At 42.5% G+C, this 21,314-nt stretch overlaps 2 protein-coding genes across 2 annotated transcripts; both read right to left on the reverse strand.

The window, feature by feature from the left end:
• Positions 1 to 191: 191 nt before the first annotated feature.
• Positions 192 to 6,252, reverse strand: LOC124116282 (putative ankyrin repeat protein RF_0381). Its single transcript, XM_046477546.2, has 4 exons — positions 5,952 to 6,252; positions 4,329 to 4,510; positions 1,594 to 1,747; positions 192 to 893 (listed from the first exon to the last, which is right to left on the reverse strand). Exons 1-4 carry the CDS (start codon positions 6,180 to 6,182, stop codon positions 195 to 197), a joined length of 1,266 nt encoding a protein of 421 aa, XP_046333502.1. The 5' UTR covers positions 6,183 to 6,252; the 3' UTR covers positions 192 to 194.
• Positions 6,253 to 6,999: 747 nt separating this feature from the next.
• Positions 7,000 to 20,796, reverse strand: LOC124116279 (serine proteinase stubble-like). Its single transcript, XM_046477541.2, has 8 exons — positions 20,637 to 20,796; positions 17,233 to 17,717; positions 16,460 to 16,786; positions 14,264 to 14,462; positions 12,695 to 12,819; positions 11,737 to 11,886; positions 11,126 to 11,277; positions 7,000 to 7,546 (listed from the first exon to the last, which is right to left on the reverse strand). The coding sequence occupies exons 1-8, from the start codon at positions 20,768 to 20,770 to the stop codon at positions 7,397 to 7,399; spliced, it is 1,722 nt and encodes a 573-aa protein (XP_046333497.2). The 5' UTR covers positions 20,771 to 20,796; the 3' UTR covers positions 7,000 to 7,396.
• Between the last annotated feature and the right edge of the window lie 518 nt (positions 20,797 to 21,314).

Genomic DNA, 21,314 nt, shown 5'->3' on the forward strand with positions numbered 1-21,314 from the left:
GAAGTGGGTGTGGTCTTTTTTTTCTTAAATGCAGAATATTTTTGCTTGGATAGCCAATCAAATGCCACAGAATCACTTGCAATCTGTTTATAATAACATGGAAATTTCTTCCAAGTGAGACTTGGGATGGAGTTTCAGCCAAGGAGACCACTGAGATCATTTCCTGGACCGATCACACCTTCAGTATCACACAATCATGCTAGCTTCACCTTCAGTTCCACACAATCATGCATCACTTCTGGCAATGATAGTTTCGAAATATCTTTCAGAATACTCCCTTGTGATGCTCGGCTTTTCAACGTTTGACGGATAGTGTGACACGCTATCATCCTCAGCGGCAGCACCTTGTTGGCCAGTCTCCGCAACCAATCACGAGTTGCCTTAGAAATGTTCAGATGATTCCGCACTTCATCCGACAAAATTCTCTTCAACCAGTTGGTGTTTCCGGAAGCGAACAACAACGTGAGAATCAGCTCCAGGTTCTCGCTACTTAGAAGTCTCGTGACAAGATCATTTTCGTCCGAATTGAGAAACTGCGTGGAGCTGCCATGTTGGATGAGTCGGATGCATATTTTGAAGTAGTGCTCTGTCGCGGCCTGCTGGAGGGGGTCTTGGATGTTCACCTGCTGCAGGATGTTGTGGGAAGAGACCACACACGTCGTCTTTATAGCATCGATAATTGCACCTTTATTGAGGAAATATTCTACCAGCGGGAGATCGCCATGTGTGATAGCATGGTGTAGCACCGTGTCACCTGACCGACTTGTGTGGTTCATGTTGGAGCCGTACTTTACCAGCAGTTCGTGGATGTCTTGCCGCGTGGTGAAGAATGACGGAGTTAAGCGTTGATTGACTTCATAACTATTAGGGTTGGCGCCGGCTTCCAGCAATACCTGAAACACGTGTTGCTTAGGTTTTCTTCAGTTTGAGCATATTGAATGAGTCCATGCAGAGTGTGGAAAATCAACGCCTGATTCATATGCGACATCACTTGACGACATTCAACCTCATAATTGAGCCGAATCTCGATGTACAAAATATAGACTTAAAAAGGTGTTGGTTGGTTGGTTGTTTAATGCCACACTCAGCAATATTCCAGCAATATGACGGAAGTCTGTAAATAATCAAGTCTGGACCAGACATTAATATCATGAGCATCGATCAACGCAATTGAGATCGATGACATGCATCAACCAAGTCGGTGAGCCTGATCAACCGATCCCGTCATTCGGCACTTACGACAAGCACAGTCGCCTTTTACAGCAAACATGGGTTGCTGAAGACCTTTGTAAATATCACCAATCCAAATTACGACAGGGCATTGTTTACTACCTTGTTTCACATTGTTTACTTCCTTATTTTATCACAAATTTGATATTTCCACAACCTGCTGTGAACCATTTCCTCGTTCAGTATTCTACAGAGAATGTTAATATTCCTTTGTTAACGCAGTGTTTTTGGGGTCACCCTTAATAATTGAAAAAACAAAAAACAAACACACACTTTATCATCTTAACATGCTTAATTTGTTTCAAAACTTTAAAGCGATGTGAACTGGTATATATGCACCACAACAGCCATCACCATAGTTACCTTGACGATATCCAGCTTTCCCTTAGCAACTGCCTCGTGGAGGATGGTGTAGTTGGTGTCTTTGGTGCCGAGGTTGATGTCGCACCCTGACCTCAGAAGGAGATCTAACATGTCTTCATTGGAACAAGACATGGAGTAAAATAATGGAGGTCGGCTGAAGTTAAACCAGGAAAACATGTCAGGAATCTTGGTGCCACATGGAACTAGCCATATATTACCTCCTAAAGACATACAGTGTCATGGCACTGGAGCTCACCTGGATGTGTGGTCAACTGACTAAAATGTCTTGCTGACTGCTTCTGATCAAAATCACCGCTATTCAATATTACATTCATTCTTGCAGAAATATTGTGAAAATTTAGTTTGTATGCTTGTTTCATATTTTATTTATCTTATATAAAATATGAGTGAGTGAGTGAGTTTGATTTTACGCAGCTTTTAGCAATATTCCAGCAATATCACGGCGGGGAACACCAGAAATGGGCTTCACACATTGTACCCATGTCGGGAATCGAACCCGGGTCTTCGGCGTGACGAGCGAACGCTTCAACCACTAGGCTACCCGACCGCCCCTATAAAATATGAAACAAGCATACAAACTAAATTTTCACAAGATTTCTGCAAGAATGATTATAATATTGTAAGACATTGTTGCAATACACAACAGTTATATTTACTTCCTATAAGGTTTCAACTTGTAGGCTTAAAGACATATATCTATTAACATGTCTCAGGAGAATAAAAGTGTTCTTGTGACATACAATTCTTCTAATTGTTTCACAAAAAATCAAATAAAATCCTAATGATTTGCGCAAAATAAGTCATGACTATAACAGAGACATACATGCCAAAGTTAATCTTCCTAAGTCCATCAATTTCAGATGAAAAGATGCATTCTGAGAGAATTTAAGACCATTAAAGTACATTTAGAGCAGAATGTAAAATATTGTGCAAAACTGAACATACATGGTGAGTGAGCCCCACTACACATACATCAAACACCAGTACAGTTTGAACCAAAATGGCTGTTGAATGGTCATAGCAAGCTTCTGCTTTAAGTATGGTGGAAGTGAAAAGGTAAATCAGTGATATTTACAGTGTAAAGAAATATGTTTTGAGAGAATTTACGATCAAAGTGGAAGGTGAGCTGTTAGTCAAAATTTAAAATATCTTGTGTGTTTGTTGTTTAACACCACACTCAGCAATACACCAGCTGTCTATATGGCAGCAATCAGTAAATAATTGAGTCTGGACCAGATAATCCAATGATTGACATCATGAACATCAATCCACGCAATTGGGATCATTGACATGCATCTGTCAAGTCAGTGAGCCTGACCAGTCGATCCCATTAGTTGCCTCTTATGACAAGCTTAGTCACCTTTTACAGCAAGCATGGATTGCTGAAGACCTATTCTACCCCGGATATTCATGGGTCTTAAAATATCTAAAAAATGGAACACATATATCTAACATATTTTATTACTTTTTAAACTAAAATATGACTAGAATACATTTTTTAATATGGCTCCTGTCGCGGCCATATTGAAAATCACATTCAACTTCTTGAACAAATTCAGCTGTCATCATTTTGAAGTATCAGCTGCACTGCTCCAGAGGGTTCTGAGGGAAAAGTGTTCATGGATGACTCATGATTATTTGAAATTTTCCAATATGGCCACTGGCAGCCATATTGGATACTCGATCAGGAATAAACATGGTACCACATAAGCATGATAAGGGACCATCTCCCCATCATGTTTCAGGCCCCTCGCCTTTTTAATTTTTCAGAAATAGACCCTTGAATGTTTCTTTGATCAAATCAAAAATTGTAATCATCTTTTAATGTCAATTTTGATGCCCCCTTATACATGTTATAGTAACAAACATCAACATAAATTTTCAGCTCAATCAATCGTGCGATTTCGGGGAGTTGAACATGTAAGAGGTTTAAAGATAGTCATGACAGAGTTGTTTCCCAAGTCTCTCCAGCTTAGGGCAAATTAGGGTTGAAACGATAGAGCAAGGTCACAATATGATACGTATCATGATACATAGGTCACAATACGATACATATCGCAATACGCATATTTACCTTAAATCACGAGGAAACTTCTTGACTAAAAATATTTCAGAGCAGGTTCCAAAGGAACAGCTAGTTGTAGACACATGTTAGTAGCAGTTTATTTTACTAGTGAATTTGAAAACGTTTCGCAATATTTGACTGACAAAACTGCTGGGGTGGGCATCACTGAGTAGTCAGTAATTCATTTTAGCAAGTGTATAATCTTGTATCGATACAGAAAAAAAACGTGTTGTGTATCATATTGTCACATGTAAACTCGAGATGCATCGGTGCACTGAAGTACCGTTTCACCCCTTGGACAAATACTGACTGTAACCATGCTAACTCTCAGCCAACCACGAACTGCTGAAAATATTACGTTATAATAATGTATGGTTGTCTGGTTTTTCGATCATATTTTTCGGAATGTTTTTTTTTAATTATATTTTTACGCAGAAGATGAATTTTTCCGAGGACTACTGTAATAAAAAACTCGATTTTCCGCGTTTCCGCGGAGATTTCACCTCCCTGGTTTTTAAAGACTCTGAGTTTGCAAAGGTAACAGATTTATCATCAAGTAGGACACCTTGATATTGTAGATGCTGTACCTGAACATAGGTTTGATGTGACAAATCAAAATAAACATTTATTCTAATCTTGTGGACCTTACCCAAGATCATCTCTGAGATCTTTTTTACATCCGGCCTGAAGGAGCATCCTCACTGCCTGTGTGTTCCCTGCACTGACCGCTTGACACAGTGGGGTGAGGCGGAAGTAGAAAGGCGGGACTGTCCCACTTTTGTTCAAATCACAACCATGTTCAATCAACAGCCGGCACATAGCAGTATTTTCCTATGATATGAAAATTATCATTAAACAGTGTTACAAGGGGACTCAAATACTCATATCTACCTATGGTAGATTGATCTACATTGTTAGGTTTGAGTGAGCAGACAACAAAGTATGTTTAACAACCTAAATCAAACTTGCCACAACTGCAAAATGACCGGGGCCTAATCATGCTTTAAACATGTAAAGTTAGGAAATAAGTTTTGAAAAGCCAGATAATAATAGATATTAGAAGGTATAGAGGTAGTAACATCTGTTGCCAGTTATTAATTAAAAAAGCAATGAAAAACCAAGCATCCTGTTTCTGACGATAATAAATCCTATGAAACCAATAAAATAAGTATCTAAGGTTCAAATCACTGTTACCATCCTCCTAAATTTGATGGGGTCTGTGCACAGACTACATCAATACCTTGTAGGCTAACTTGTGTCTAACGAAGACATTTCAATGTTGTAGAATTTAAGTGAAAACTGCAAGATTTCTATAGCATGGGTATACAGAATATAATTTGAGATAGGACCACAGGGTCTTGTAATGGCAGTAGGTGAATTTGTAGTGAGTGAGTGAGTATGGTTTTACGCCGCTTTTAGCAATATTCCAGCAATATGACGAGCGAACGCTTTAACCACTAGGCTACCCGACCGCCCCTTGTGAATTTGTAACCAAACTAATTCTCAGCCATGGAAAATTTGTAGCCACCCCCAACTCATAGACAAAACAAATACAATAGAGAAATAGAACTGATATTGATTTATTACATACACTTATTGAATTATCTTGTGGCAAATGTATTTCATCGACAGCCTAAAAGGAAAATAAATCCTTGACTCATTATGACCTGGCGTGACATTAAACCCATACTCCACTCACCAAAACATATTGTCCTTTTTGGTTTGCATATACTTACCTGATTATTATCTGAAAACAAAATAACAATACAGTAATCCACCCCACTCACCAATTGTCCTTCTAGGCTCAAATATATACTTAGCTGAATATTTATTTTTTATGGTAGTTACAAACAATCCTGTATATCCTATCAAAATAAATTAATAATACAGTAATCCACTCCACACACCACTTACCGAATGAACCTCCAATATTAACATTGTGTCTACGAATTCTCAGCAAATTGTGTCTATAGGGAGTGGCTACGAATTCACCGTTTCCGCTTGTAACTCTAAACATAGCAGCTACAATATACATGGTCACAACATAAGTCAGTTCTATAAAATGTTATTTTACAATCCCCTGTGGCTCGGACCACCACCTGAGGCGAGTCTAGTCTGTATTACAGAGAACTAATGACGATACTGGCACTCTAGGGGTCATCAGCTGATCTTGTTAACCAGTTGTTAACACTGCGCCAAAGAAAATAATCATTAGTTAATGTTGTCGACAAACAAAGATGTTGGCATTGCCATTAAATATGTTCATAATTACAGTAAACACAGCCGTGGTTAAAGCGGTTTCCTTTCCTTCGCCTTCCACGTCTGCCTCCAGACCTCCCTCCAAGAAACGCTTCACTGAATTCACATCACCAGTTCGAACAGAACTTAGAAAGTTCGTGATATCTTTCTTTTTCTTGGGTGAAATTATATTTTCTTCTTTGTAGATCTTCGGTACATATCTTCTTGTCGGATTAACATCTACCAAGCGAGCTAAGACTGGCATGACTGTGTCTTAGCACAACAATCCTGTTGGATGCTCGTGAACAGACTCTCGTCCTTGTTGATAAAATGTCAGTAATATTTGGAGTGATCTGCCCTTGGTTAGTCAAAATACTTAACAAATTTAAAAGTCACCTAATATATTTTCCGGAAAAGGATTATGTCATAAAGAAAGATTGAATTTTTCTAATTTTATGTCCAACCATAATATAAGCATAACTTGCTGTCATGAAAAGACATTTACAGAGGATTGACGGCTGATATCTATCTCTTTAAACACAAGAAGGCGTGATCAAATGTGTAACTGTGTCATATTTTAAGATGAAACGAGGCAACAACAACACGAAAGATTCCAAAACAACACTTTCATTAATGTTTATTATGCAACATAAAACATACAGTTGTATTTTAATTTTCGGTGTTTTAAGAAATCCAGCTAATATTGCAGTGTTCTTTCAGGAACAAATACCCCTGAATGAATGGCAATACATATCTTTATTTCGTCATAAATTACTGACGATTTAACCAAAGTATGCGCGTGTATTTAGATTGCACATAAATGTACAAATGCAAATTCAAGATTCCCCGAAAATGTTACATAATATTATTAATTATTATTCTAAGCAATGGGGTGTTTCATTCCGATCAGGTTGTAATGTGGTGCAAGGGAGCACGGGTGGCCCAGTCGTCTTAGGCGCCGCGATTCGCTGTGCAGAGTTGCGTCCCTTGGGCACGCCAGAAACCTATGATTGTGGGTTCGAATCCCGGTTCGCCCCGATTATGTTTCTAGATTTGTCAGCACCATACCCGTGCTCGTGGGTTTCACCGAAGTGGTTAACGTCTGAGACCTGCATCACTTCGGGCTTTCCTCCCACATTAAGCTGACACGCCGTGATATAACTGGAATACTGTTAAAAGCGGCGTTAAACCCAACTCACTCATGTGGTGCAAACTGTAATATCTGTGTCCAGCAAATAAGAACACAACAAGAGTAAAACGGGGATTTTGTTTAAATACATCCAACTTAATATGGGAAACGAAACATGGTGTTATTTTTCAGATTTAAACAAAACAACAACGGTTCCACCAATGCCTAATACAAGGTAGTCTAATTGAGGCGACAGAACACTCAGCTGTGGGAGAAATAGAAATGAAAGTAAAAATAAATTAATTTGAGAAGTTAAGCATCGATTTGGTTGTAAATTAACTCGGTTGTAGCTAGACGCCATTGATCCAGTCGACGTACTGCGAGACGTCCGTGTAGACTCCTGCCTCGCCAGGGTTGGCGCACCCGTCACCGTACGACACGAGCCCGTACTGCACCCAGCGGCCGTTGACGGAACAGAACAAGGGGCTGCCGGAGTCTCCCTGGGAACACAAGACAATAGTCGCTATAGACATGCACGTGCATACTTTCTAGTCCATACATTTAGTCTCCGATATTGAAAATGTTTTACATTTTCATTTTTTGCAAATGCCTTAAAATATGTAATAGAAAGGAGTCCTTTTCAGGAAGACCGCCTCCGTGGTCTGGTGGTAGGGCGTCCGCCCGGAGAGCGGAAAGTCCGGGGTTCGATCCCCGGCCGCGTCATACCAAAAGACGTTAATAGATGGTACTTGTTGTTACCCTGTCTGGCGCTCGGCATTAAGGGGCTAAAGCAAGGACTGGTCGGCTCGGAGTCAGTATACTGTGTCTGAGTGGGGTATTCATGTTAAACTGCGGCATGGTATCTCAGTGGGCTAGCACTATAAATAGTCATCAGTCCGGACTAGTACAACACATCTCGGCTTGGACACTCGCCCCGTGCAGACGTGTCCTTCCTTGCTCTCAACCCAAGCTATCACCATGAGGGATATCGCTCTATCTCTACCTAGGGAGCTAGTCGCCATCCTGGAGCCCTTGCTGGCTTACAGGGTCGGGGACTACTCCCTTCGGACTTCGTACAAGTCCAACTCCTCCACCCTCTCCATCTCCTTCGACTTAGGTCAAAGGAAAAGGCCTCTGGTCAAAGCTCCGGCCAAGACCAAGCCTAAGGAGAACAAGACCCCGGCCCCTGCCCCTGCTGCACCACGCCCGGTACAGAAGGCCAAGCCGCCCACAGTGAAGAAGGCTCCACCAGTCGCCCCCATGGAGATCCAGGAGAGCCTTCCCACCACCCCTCCACCCCCTTCAGCTGCACTGGAACTCGCTCCCCTCGAATCCAGAGGGGAGGAGCCCTTTCGCACGCCGGAAGGGACAGGACATGGTAGAAAGAAGAGAAACAGGAAAAGTATCTTCTCCCCCGACTCTCCCCCTCTTCCATCACCACCAAGCAGAAACACGGAGACCCAGACCGCCACACCACCAGGCCCGTCTCTCAACTCTAGCCAAGTCCAGACTGACCCAGTCCCGGACCGAGTTCCAATGGAAAAACCGGAGGACCAGCGGTTACTTCTCTCCCGGGAAGCGACCAGTCTACTGGAAGCCCACAAGAGCCTACCACCACCGGCCTGCGGAACTCGCACAAACTGGATTAAGCCAAGCAGTCGCCCCTTACCATCCCTGGTCATGGTTCAGACCATAGAGGGCGAACGGTTTGAGCATGACATCCACAACTTCACCGACCTGAAGGAGTTTCTGGAGCAGAGCGAACTCGCCTGCCCAGACCACTTCATCGCCGCCATGGCAGCTCGCCTCATCAAGGGATCCTTCCAAGACATCTCCAATGAAGAAAGCAAGCTCGCCAACCTCCTCCTCGCTGGCGTTTCCCAGTAAACGCCCTCGTCGCCACACAAGCTCGCCCGCCGACGCCGTGCCTTCCCACGCCTGACCCTCTCCCCTCCAACCCACGCCCAAACTTTTCCATATTATTGAGTATTTTATTACCACCCACACACCCCCAGCCAAACCCACTGCCCCTTAGCTTTTATTAGATTAGTGCTGTAAAAGTTACATTTTTTTGGGTCGCACTTCTTTATTTATTTATTACGCTTTTTTTCTCCCAATAGTATAAAGTGCTTCCCCGTGTGCGAAATACGCTAATAGTCGGAAAGCGCACGTTAAATCTCCTAAATCCATCCATCCGACTAGTACAAGCAGCCACACACACACACACACACACACACACACACACACACACACACAAACACACACACGTGCATGCATGTCGCTTTATAAGTGCAATAATCTTGGACGCGACGTTAAACCCCATTTCACCTCATCTCACCTTTTCAGGAAACCAGAAATAAAGAAATCTAGATTTGCCTAAGCATTGTAGACTTGCATAGGTTATTTGTGTTACCGGGTCTGTATAGGAGATTGGCATACCTGATGGTTAATAGGAATTTATGACGTTTTGTCATTTCCCCTTTAATAATCGGTCTATATTAAAACTATTTTTAATATTTGATGGCTGCAGATAAAAGTGAAAAGAAATTGTATAGAGTGTTTTTCACAGTTTATATTTTTGTATTTAACAGTCTATTAGTCGCTATTGTTATTGTGTATTCTTATGTTTGTAGTAGTTAAAGCGTTGGCTTGTCACGCCAATGATCCAGGTACGATTGATTCTCCACATGTGTCCAATGTGTACATCTGACGGTTCATTTTAAAAGTTCTCGGCTGAAACACACCTCTACCACCACTACTCCTCTCCCTCCCCCCCCCTCTCTCTGTGTCTCTCTGTGTGTGTGTCTCTGTGTGTGTGTGTCTCTCTCTCTCTCTCTCTCTCTCCCCCCCCCCCCCCCCCCCCCCCTTCTCTCTCGGCGCACGTATCCATCCAACTCGAAGTGAATGTGCCTAAAATATTCTTCAGTGCACGGACTTATTGATACATAGTTATTTAGTACATACATATCATTTTAATAATAATAACATAATAATGATAATGATTACAAGAGTACATGTGTTATTCCCCGTACAGTTGGTATATTCCGTGACATAGAGTATATAATTCAAGAATGTAATCTCTTTTTACGTAATGATTTGGTAGAATATTTTAGAGTTTTAACGCTTAAAAGGTAGAAGTAGCGCCGGTATTTCCATGTGGGATTACACATTACGGTGTATGGAGAGCAACTCCACCAGCACATATCAAGGTGTAAAGGTCCCAGAAGCAGGGCTCCTATTAACCCATCGGTCTCATTCAGTACACATAACTCCCAGATGTCATCTGACCCTCCAGTGCCATGTCATGCGACCTGTGACACCGAGGTGAGTTGCATCATAGCGGAAAAGTTACACAGCTAGGAGGTCAAACGTGAGAATCAACGCATCAGTTAGCCTGAGGCGCTGCCCTCTGCCCGACCCGGTGATTGACTCCTGAGCAGGAGTGGAGGGGACTTCCTCGGTGATGATGTTGCACACTGATGTTCACATTGAACTACCTGGTACCAGAGACTATATGATAGATGGTCTCTGCTGATACATGGTCTTTTGTGTCTAATATTAGACAAACGCTTACTGTCTGAAAATATATTCTTTTGATAGAAACAAGCAAGCAGATATAATTTGGAAAGAGGCCCAGTGCGATGGGAAAACCTGTGGAAAATCTAGACTTGTTTCATTTAGGGCTCGAGCATTAAAGTAAGAACTGGGCGGATGGCAAAGTAGTATGATTCAGGAACTGTGGGACAGTCTAGTCTGACTTGTATGATTTAACAATTAGTTACATTTATCACTGTCTGAAATGGGAACCTGTGGACAATCCAGACTTGTTTCATTTAGGGCTATAGCAATTAGTTTCATGTATCAATATGTAAATGGCGTAGAATACGCCCTCTACTACTAACTGATGCAAAATTATATATGCGGAGTGCAACGTGATTCGTTCGCTTCCGATTTACAACAAAATTGAGAAAACGGAGATTTAAACAATATAATATTTTATGCTTTTAGAATTGCCACAGTTCCCTTGCCAGCCAAACAGATACCATTGATTGGGAAATCTACACGTTGTACTGCCTGACCTGACAAGAGTCGACCCCGCCGGTACCAGGTGCGCCTGCGCACAGCTGCGTTGCCGGGGTAGTGGGGTTGGTGTTGAAGTTTGCCGTGCACGACGTCCCTGCGTACGTTGGAACTGACACCTCCTGAAGGATGTTTGGGATCTGACCTTGAACTGTAACAGTGAGATTATTATTGCCATGGAACAATTACAAAACATAAGATCAGATCATCTGTTTCTGTTTTCTATGAGTAGGGAAAGTAAACTAGTTTCGATAGAAAATTGATACAGGAACAGTTTTATACAAAATGCTATTTTATATGGTGCTTAACCTTTTACACAGTGTATATCAGTGATTTTTGCATGGTACAACTATCAAGATTGTCATCTGTTTCGAACTGACAGAGTTGGGTTTAAGAAATTTAAATCAATGACCAGCAGATCCTGGCATGGTCAAGGGACTTAACTCTGAAGCACGAACTGGGATGCCCTAACCCCTTGTCCCCTTTGTTTTAATGGTTAATGTTATACAATAACAACTGTGAATAAGAAGGAATATATTATCGCCAACCAGCATGTATTATCATGGAGCCAATTATGCCCCCCCCCCGTAGTGTGGGAGACTGGACTTACATGAGAGGGTCCCCCACCCAGCTACTATACACTCAGTGCCGTCACCCACGGTGGCTGTGAACGTGCCGCTAGGGAGACATATAGGCGCGGCGTCAGTAATTGTGTTGAAGTCTATAGGCGTCGAGAGTTCCAACAAGGCGATATCATTAGCTGAAACAAACAAATTATGATATTCCTCTGATCAATAGGCACATTTTTCTTCATATCAAGTCTTTAGGATATTCACTGTATACCTGTACCTCCTGAGGCGGTCTTGTAAATGGCGCGTTGTTCCGCTGAGGGGACATCAGCAGAAAAGTAGAGTGAGTGAGTATGGTTTTACGCCGCTTTTAGCAATATTCCAGCAACATAACGGCGGTGGGCACCAGAAATGGGCTTCACACATTGTACCCATGTGGGGAATCGAACCCGGGTTTTCGGCGTGACGAGCAAACACTTTAACCACTAGGCTACCTCACCGCCCCGAAAAGTACAAGATGTAAAGTCTTTCTACCTAGAACCTAGAAACACATTCGGTTTTTGTCTTACAGAGTCACAACAGCGAGAACCGACCATGTCTACAGTCTGGTATACGCCTCGAACTGAACAGCCGGGCAAAAGGAAGTATTGAAAATTTAATTTCACCAAAAAAATACACAATCGTTATCCAAACTGTACTAGACTGAAACAGACGCCGAATCACTGCAAACTTAAGGTTCAAAACACAACTATAATACCCGTATCAAATACATCACCATCGAATAACCATGTCTTGTTTGTTTAATATTTAGCCACCACCAAACATGGATGTATACTCTCTTTTGCAGTTTACTAAATCTATGAAAGACTAATAACCAAGCGATGATAAAACAAAATCGAAAAGGTTTGGAGCTTAAATATAATTCTATAAAACGTGAATATCCCAAACGAAATATCCGCGCCTACATGTAGCTACTGAATAGATTGCTTCTTTCCCCACCCTCAGAGCCAGGCTGGTAGTTCTCATGGACCGTCACTGTCGACACCTGGAACGTTGTGTGGTCGTTGTCGTTGAACCGGTCTTGTTCGCCCACGTCTACTGTTATTGTACTTGCCGCAAAATCACTGAAATGTATTATCCTCTCTTGATAATATGCACACGTCCTTATTATGTACTGTAGAGGGCACAATGTGCGAATGAATGAATGAGTGTGGTTTTACGCCGCTTTTAGCAATATTTCAGCAATATCACGGCGGGGGACACCAGAAATGGGCTTCACACATTGTACCCATGTCGGGAATCGAACTCGGGTCTTCGGCGTGACGAGCGAACGCTTTAACCACTAGGCTACCCGACCAGCCCCAATCTGTGAATAATGTTTCTTCCAGCTATATTTCAATACTCTAGACTTAGCCAGGTAAACGCGTGGTTGATATTGGGAGCAACGATCTACGTCGTCAGGGCATACTGACACAATCCCCCGATCTTCATTAATTGGCTCATAGGACGACCATGGCACCACTGCCTCAGCCACAATGCACATTCCCGGTACACAGACGCTTGCAACAAATGTGGGCCACGGGTAGCACATTCTCTTTGCCGTGTCAGGACTGCTGTCCGTATCACACCTATTGGGATTTAACAAAGTGGTAAACGACCCACACTCACACTACAAAAACCCACATTAATCTGAAACCCACATTAAACTGAAACGCGCTGATTTAACTGAAACACTGTATAAAACCGCTTTAACCCGACACTCACCAAACCACCCAAGCAATCACCCCCACCCCCACCCCCCACCCACACACTCACGAATTCACTCACTCACTCACTCATGAAATGCAAAATGGTAGGACATACATGCAGTGTGCGTATAAACACAGACATCATCTAAGTATTGGAGAACATGTCATGTGGTGCTATCTAACATCTGTTCATTGTCTATTGCAGTATGCTGACGTACATTTCAAATTCATTTCAAGCACGAATTCCCAAGTTTATGAGCAGTTCAATCCTCTACTATTTGCACTGAATGCCACATGCGTGGGCGGTTACCTGCAGGGGCGCGTGGTGCAACCACTTAACGCAGAATCCTGCAGTATATTTACCGAAAGGTGAATAATTGAAACATATTGGTCAGTTCATGCAGCCTACATAGTGTCTTTTTATAATGTTTGATGGTGTTTGTTTGTTGTTTAACGCCGCACTCAGCAATATTCCAGTTATATGGCGGCGGCCTGTAAATAATCGAGCCTGGACCAGGCAATCCAGTGATTGACATCATGAGCATCGATCTACGAAATTGGGATACGATGACATGCATCAACCAAGCAAGCGAACCTGAGCACCCAATCCCGTTACTAGCCTCTGAGACATATTCTAACCCGGATCTTCACGGGTCTTTTTCATAATGATACTATATATTATTCTCCCCTTCTTGATGCATCATGAACGTAGTGTACTATTTATTGGATTTATTAATTTTTTACTTTGAGGGTATGTGATGTTCAATGTTGAGCTCCCTGAATCCACCACCCACCAATCCCGTGTAAAACCAAGTCTTACTCGACACAGTGAGCAGCAGTGATGATGTGTGTGGAGTTGAGGATGCTGCCGCCGCAGAGGCCGCCATTGGCGCTGACGACAGCCATCCAGGGGAACTCCCCACTCTGAGCGTTGATCCCCCCGACGATGCGCCACTGTCGGAGGATGTAGCGGATGAGGGGGAAGTCGCGCGCCGGGTTGATGGTGCTGATGCCGCAGTCTGGAACATGGAGAGAATGGGGGGAGAATGGCATCAAACAGGGCGACAGAGACCACGTGGCAGCTTCAAGCTCTGGGCAGGTCATTATACAAACATTGTTTACTCGCGTGTTAAATAACAAAAAACTTAATTTCACCAATGACTGCATCACTGGCGCAGTACCAGGTGGATCGTTAATTACATAGCTTGGTATAGACGCCAGGTTATGTAGTCCGGGTTATGGAATAGACACCAGGTTATAGAGGCCGGGCTATAACAGAGGCACCAGGTTATAGAGTCCGGGTTATAACATAGGCACCAGGTTATGGAGTCCGGGTTATGGAATAGACACCAAGTTATATAGTCCGGGTTATAACATAGGCACCAGGTTATGGAGTCCGGGTAATATCACAGGCACCAGGTTATGGAGTCTGGGTTATAACATAGGCACCAGGTTATGGAGTCCGGGTTATGACATAGGCACCAGGTTATGGAGTCCGGCATCGACACCAGGTTATGGAGTCCGGGTTATAACATAGGCAATAGGTTATGGAGTTCGGGTTATAACAGAGGCACCAGGTTATGGAGTCCGGATTATGACATAGGCACCAGGTTATGGAGTCCAGGTTATATCATAGGCACCAGGCTATGGAGTCCGGGTTATAACATAGGCACCAGGTTAAAGAGACCGGATTATGACATAGGCACCAGGTTATGGAGTCCAGGTTATATCATAGGCACCAGGCTATGGAGTCCGGGTTATAACATAGGCACCAGGTTAAAGAGACCGGATTATAACATAGGCACCAGGTTATGTAGTCCGGATTATAACATAGGCACTAGGTTATGGAGTCCGGATTATAACATAGGCACTAGGTTATAGAGTCCGGATTATAACATAGGCACCAGGTTATAGAGTCCGGATTATAACATAGGCACCAGGTTATGGAGTCCGGCATCGACACCAGGTTATGGAGTCCGGCATCGACACCAGGTTAAGGAGTCCGGATTATAACAGAGGCAGAATGTTATGGAGTCCGACACAGACACCAGGTTATGGAGTCCCGGAAAGTCCAGCAATCAGTGGCGTATCGCCCTGGTTACATGTGACACGGATGCAACCATGTCATGATGTGAATAATTCCCGTCAGATAGGAACTTCATGAGCTTAAAACTGCATAACCACAGGCAGCCACTCAGAGCCAGTTATAGTCCTGCACCATGACTGTGGAATACATTTACTTTATGAAAACAAATCAATCTAGAAACGTATACAAAAGCTCTATCTAGCTCTATAGGTAAAATTGTTTTTTAATTTTGAGAGGCAGAAAGGGTATTGTGTAATATAAGATTTCACAGACTAAATGTTAGTCTTAGCCAGTTATAACATGAAGAGACCGCCAAAAAGACGTTAAAATATGGTACTTGTTGTTACCCTGTCTGGCGCTCGGCATTAAGGGGCCGAAACAAGGACTGGTCGGATCGTAGTCAGTATACTGTGTCTGAGTGGGGTATTCATGTTAAACTGCGGCATGGTATCTCAGTGAGCTAGCACTATAAATCGGTAGCAGTCTGGACTAGTACAAGCAGCCACACACACACATACACGCACGCACGCACGCACGCACGCACGCACGCACGCACACACACACACGTCGCTATATAAGTGCAATAATCTTTGACGCGACGTTTAACCCCAACTCACCTCACCTATAACATGAGGTATAGCAGACAAGGGGAGGTGAAAATGGGGGTTAACTTACATAGCGACGAGAATGCGTGTGTGCGTATGTGTGTGTGTGAGTGTGTTTGTATAAGTCCGGACTAAGGCCGGTTTATAGTGCTAGCACTCACTGAGATATCACGGAACATGGATATTCCACTGAGACACAGTATACTGACTCCGAGCCGACCAGTCGTTGTTGTATCCTCGTAATGCCGAGCGCCAGGCAGGGTAACAACAAGCATAAACTTTAAGAAGTTATAACAGAAATCGGCTATGACATCACTATGACTACCTGAGGGAGTTGCGGTTGTCGTAGTTGTAGACGTGGTGGTGGTGGTGGCAGACGGGTCTGTACTCACTGTAGACCCCGGGGACGTGGTAGTGGTAGTAGTAGACGTGGTAGTAGCAGTTGTAGCTGCTGCGGTTGCCGGAGCTGGGTTGGGATGCGGGTTGTCAATGGGCACGTACACAACATCAGGACCGTGACCACCTCGGCAGCTGCAGTCGTTGTAGAGCATGGAGACGAGGTTGTTCACGCCGCAGACCTGGGTGATGCTCATCGCGAAGTGGAGATAACTACACAGGTACTGCTGGCCGTGGGGACTCAGATTCATGCAGTCTGGGGGGTAACGAATTAGAGACAACTATATAATAATAATAATAATAATAATAATAATAATAATAATAATAATGAATAAACGCGATAAAACCTTTTCGATATTCATAAAAAAATCACTGCCAAAATCAGGGTCGACTGTACGACAACAACAACATTAATGATGATGATGATGATGATGATGATGATAATAATAATAATAATAATAATAATAACGAATAAAAGCGATACAACCTTTTCGATATTCATAAGACATCACTGCCAAAATCAATAACAATAATAACAACAACAACAACAATAATAATAATAATCATAATAATTATCGCCATCAATGCAATTTCTTTTCTAAGATCATATGTTTGTTCACCACAGTTCTTTTCAAAAGAATATTCATCATAAAGATAACAAATCAGTATGATGTTCACAAAAAACCCTTGTGTTTCACCTACTTGACGAGCCATAAGCATCTGCATGTCTTCTAACCTGAGCCTGTCCTGCCTTGTTGAAGATGTTGATGGCGCGGAGGGCGTTGTTGACAGATCTGGGGTTGTCCATGCCGCTGTACCGCGACAGAAGGCCACGGAGCATTTCATCCCGGATACTTTTGTAAGGGTATCCCTGCTGCTTCCGTCGGATCATGCCGTGGATGTAAGCGTCGATACTGACGTTGAAGAACTGCCGTAATGTTCGGTCAAGGTCGTCTACCTTGTCTTTCCCGAAGTACCTGTTGGCGTAACGTCTAAGAATCGACGTAGACATCATGTAATCCGGGAGATAGAGTCCTCTGTTTGGTACAATCCGTTTGTGTCGAATGCTTCTCTTTCCGACTGATGAACCCAGGATTTTGCAGAAGTAATTGTTATAGACGCCCATCGGCATCCACTTAGCGGAGTTGAGGACCTGGTAGCCCGCCAGCTGACCGTACGGGTTCTGTCTGAGGGGTAAGGACGAGGGTTAGGTATACAAGAATCAAAGAACATTGTTCACATAGGGGCGGTGGGGTAGCCTTGTGGTTAAAGCGTTCGCTCGTCACGCCGAAGACCCGGTTCGATTCCTCACATTCCTCACAATGTGTGAAGCCCATTTCTGGTGTCCCCCGCCTTGGTATTGCTTGAATATTGCAAAAAGGCGGCGTAAAACCATACTCACTCACTCACTCACTCACATATGAATACATGGTACTTTTCTTTGGATAGCAACTTCTTTTATTCTTTGTAATGATGTTTCAGAGCTACTTCTTGCTCCTTCATCAGGATATAAATAACTCTTGAAAATCACATTCGTGAAACCGGTTGAGTAAATTATACAGCTCATCTTTGGACTTTTGTATTTTATCTAGCTATCTATGTATCTATGTATCTATGTATCTATCTGTATATATATTTATATAGTACTCTATGCACTAACTAAGCATTCACCTGATGAAGGAGCAAGAAGTAGCTCTGAAACGTTGTACATAGAATAAAAGAAATTGCTATCATGTATTCGTGCTCTCCCTACTTCTCCGCGGTAGAATAGGTCTTCCAGGATTGGGTGGTCAGGCTCGCTGACTTGGTTGATGCATGTCATCGTATCCCAATTTCGTGGATCGACGCTCATGATGTCAATCACTTGATTGTCTGGTCCAGACTTGATTATTTACAGACTGCCGTCCTATAGCTGGAATATTGCTAAGGGCAGTGTAAAACAACAACCAACCAACCAACCGAACTTGCCTAACAGACTTCATTGTTCACATACGTCACTGTACAGTTATTCTTTGATACGAAGTTGATTCAATAACAGTCCCTTTATGTGATTAACCCTTTATGGTGAGGACTGTGAAATGGTCGATACAAGGGGGCTCGTGGCACGAATGCTATCAGCACCTGACGTCACTGACCCCATGGCCGACATTACCTATGGTCCTGAGTCAGATACTTCAAAACTCACATCACAAAGTCAACTTTAGCATCAGTCTTATCCCCAAATTTTACATAGATGTTATCAATGAGGAAATCCAGCATTTCACATGTTGTTTTCTCAGTGAACTTCAGATGGAATTTGCTTTATCATCCAAAACTGGCTCCCACAGGAGATATCGCTTGGATGAGATCAAGCGATATCTACACTGTAGATATCGCTGCAATGAAATTACATCACAATGCTTTGCAGACCATTGTGCCATCACTGGTTACCATGACGTCACAATCAAATGACATCACTAATGGCTCTGCTACTGATACTGTTGGCAGTACTTTTTACACTGAAGACACTGCTAATTACAATCTCATTAAAATCAGATCTTAGTTCTCGCTACCGTTTAGCGGTAGCGAGAACTAAGATCTGATTTTAATGAGATTGCTGCTAATTACTGTCTCCAAATTGAAAAAGTTGGAAGAATGATGTTGGATGATAAATAAAATCTCACCCTCGTGTCTTTTGACATCAAATATATCAACACTCGTTGATAAAAGTGGCAAAAATCCTCGGCAAGCCTCGGAATTTTTCCACTTGTATCAACTCGTGTTGATATATTTGATATCAAAAGACACTCGGGTGAGATTATCTATTTCACATTTAACAATTGTCCTGAACCTCTGAAGACATGTATCTGTAACTGTATCCATGGTCTCCACGTGTTGTAAAAATGCCCCATAGATCAAGGATTGAAGTTTTTCCTAAGTTTATCATGTAGGCTCGTGGGGTACAAATTTCTCACCCGAGTGTCTTTTGATATCAAATATATCAACACTCGTTGATAAAAGTGGCAAAAATCCTCGGCAAGCCTCGGAATTTTTCCACTTGTATCAACTCGTGTTGATATATTTGATATCAAAAGACACTCGGGTGAGATTATCTATTTCACATTTAACAATTGTCCTGAACCTCTGAAGACATGTATCTGTAACTGTATCCATGGTCTCCACGTGTTGTAAAAATGCCCCATAGATCAAGGATTGAAGTTTTTCCTAAGTTTATCATGTAGGCTCGTGGGGTACAAATTTGAAACAAATGAGGCGGTAACATTCGTTACAGTATCAATACCCTGTCAGTTAGTGCGACACAGATTGTTCCTCAGTTAGCTTTGGGCAATTACTGCCATGTCAGGGTTTCTGATTTTTGTACAACAAACCCTTGGTTTATATGCAATCACAGGTGCGTTGTTGTGCGGTTAGTAACAAAGTATAGCTAGCCAACTCTGTCGCTGATAACTTTTGGTAACAGTTGTGAGTGAGTGAGTGAGTGAGTGAGTGAGTGAGTGGGTGAGTGACCACACGGCTAACCCACCGCCCCGTAACAATAATGAAGACACATAGCGATAACAATGTTTTGGTTTTAAACTTGGTTTTGTTCAAAGGTCTAAATCATCAGACAACACCTGTTCAAAAATTGTTCTCTATTCTTGTTTTCGATGGAGCGTAACTAGGTCTGTGTAAGTTAACAATGTGGTTGACTGTTGAAGAACGTGTTGTTTATGCCTATGTCACACTGATTGGATGATTTTATGAAACTGGAAAAATAGACAATGACTATTAAAAACAATGAAAAGAGAAAGATTGATGGTGATGGAATAAGCTATCCGAAACACGCGCCAGAACGCAACCAGCGGTTTAGCCCATGCGCTTACTTGCAATACGGGACAAGTAACAGTCAATGTGTGTGAAAAAAAGGTAAATTCCGGATGGGGTTGGTGGTTTATTGGAAAAATAATTTTCCCTTGTTTTTTTTACCTAAAATAAATCATAAATTGTCAGCTGAATATCCGAAAGAACTGTAATTTGGAAAGAGGCAATTGGTTCTCTTTCACTTGTTAAACATAATTTTTACTTTTAAGATGTTATTAAATAATATGAAAAATGTGCATTCTCACCTTCCATATCTTGTTTGGTAGTACTTCATGTAATTATAATATGCTCTGTTCCAATTATTTCCATACCCATAAGCGCTCGCTGCAACCCGAAGGAGGCAAGCCAATAGTACGACCGACACCAACACACGTTTCATCGTAACGAAATAAGCCTCAACTGACATATTAAATCATTTATAAACACTAGGTACGACGAACAAGTCGGACAGGCGTTAGAAATCCGTATATTTTAATGTCATTGTGAAACATTGTCTGTTTCGGTTGTACGTCTTCAGTAGAACGTTACCGGGACAATGGAATGATGCTATTGTTTAACAGTGATAATACCGGTGAAATAGACACGTGTAAGCAACGGGCCGCACCCTCCTACTTAAGCACGTTGTATTCCGTGAGGGTCACAGCACGCGGCGTCAGGTGTGACACCAGCCCATGACCAATTGTATCAGATTCCGGTCAGTCACGGAAAAAAACGTTATGTCGAACTGTCTCGTCAGCCCTACTGTAACGCTTGTTTGTGACGTCACAAATCTTTGCAATGTCACCTATTTTCGGACATCTTACATTAATTGCCGGGGAAAGAAGTACACACCTGTGTTTGACAGCTGCTAAAAATGAAACAAACAAGACATGGTTATTCGATGGTGATGTAATTGATACGGGTAGTATAGTTGTGCTTTGGAC

Source organism: Haliotis rufescens, unplaced genomic scaffold (assembly GCF_023055435.1).
Source record: "Haliotis rufescens isolate VD_foot unplaced genomic scaffold, xgHalRufe1.0.p SCAF_30, whole genome shotgun sequence".
In the NCBI taxonomy this organism is placed as follows: domain Eukaryota; kingdom Metazoa; phylum Mollusca; class Gastropoda; order Lepetellida; family Haliotidae; genus Haliotis; species Haliotis rufescens.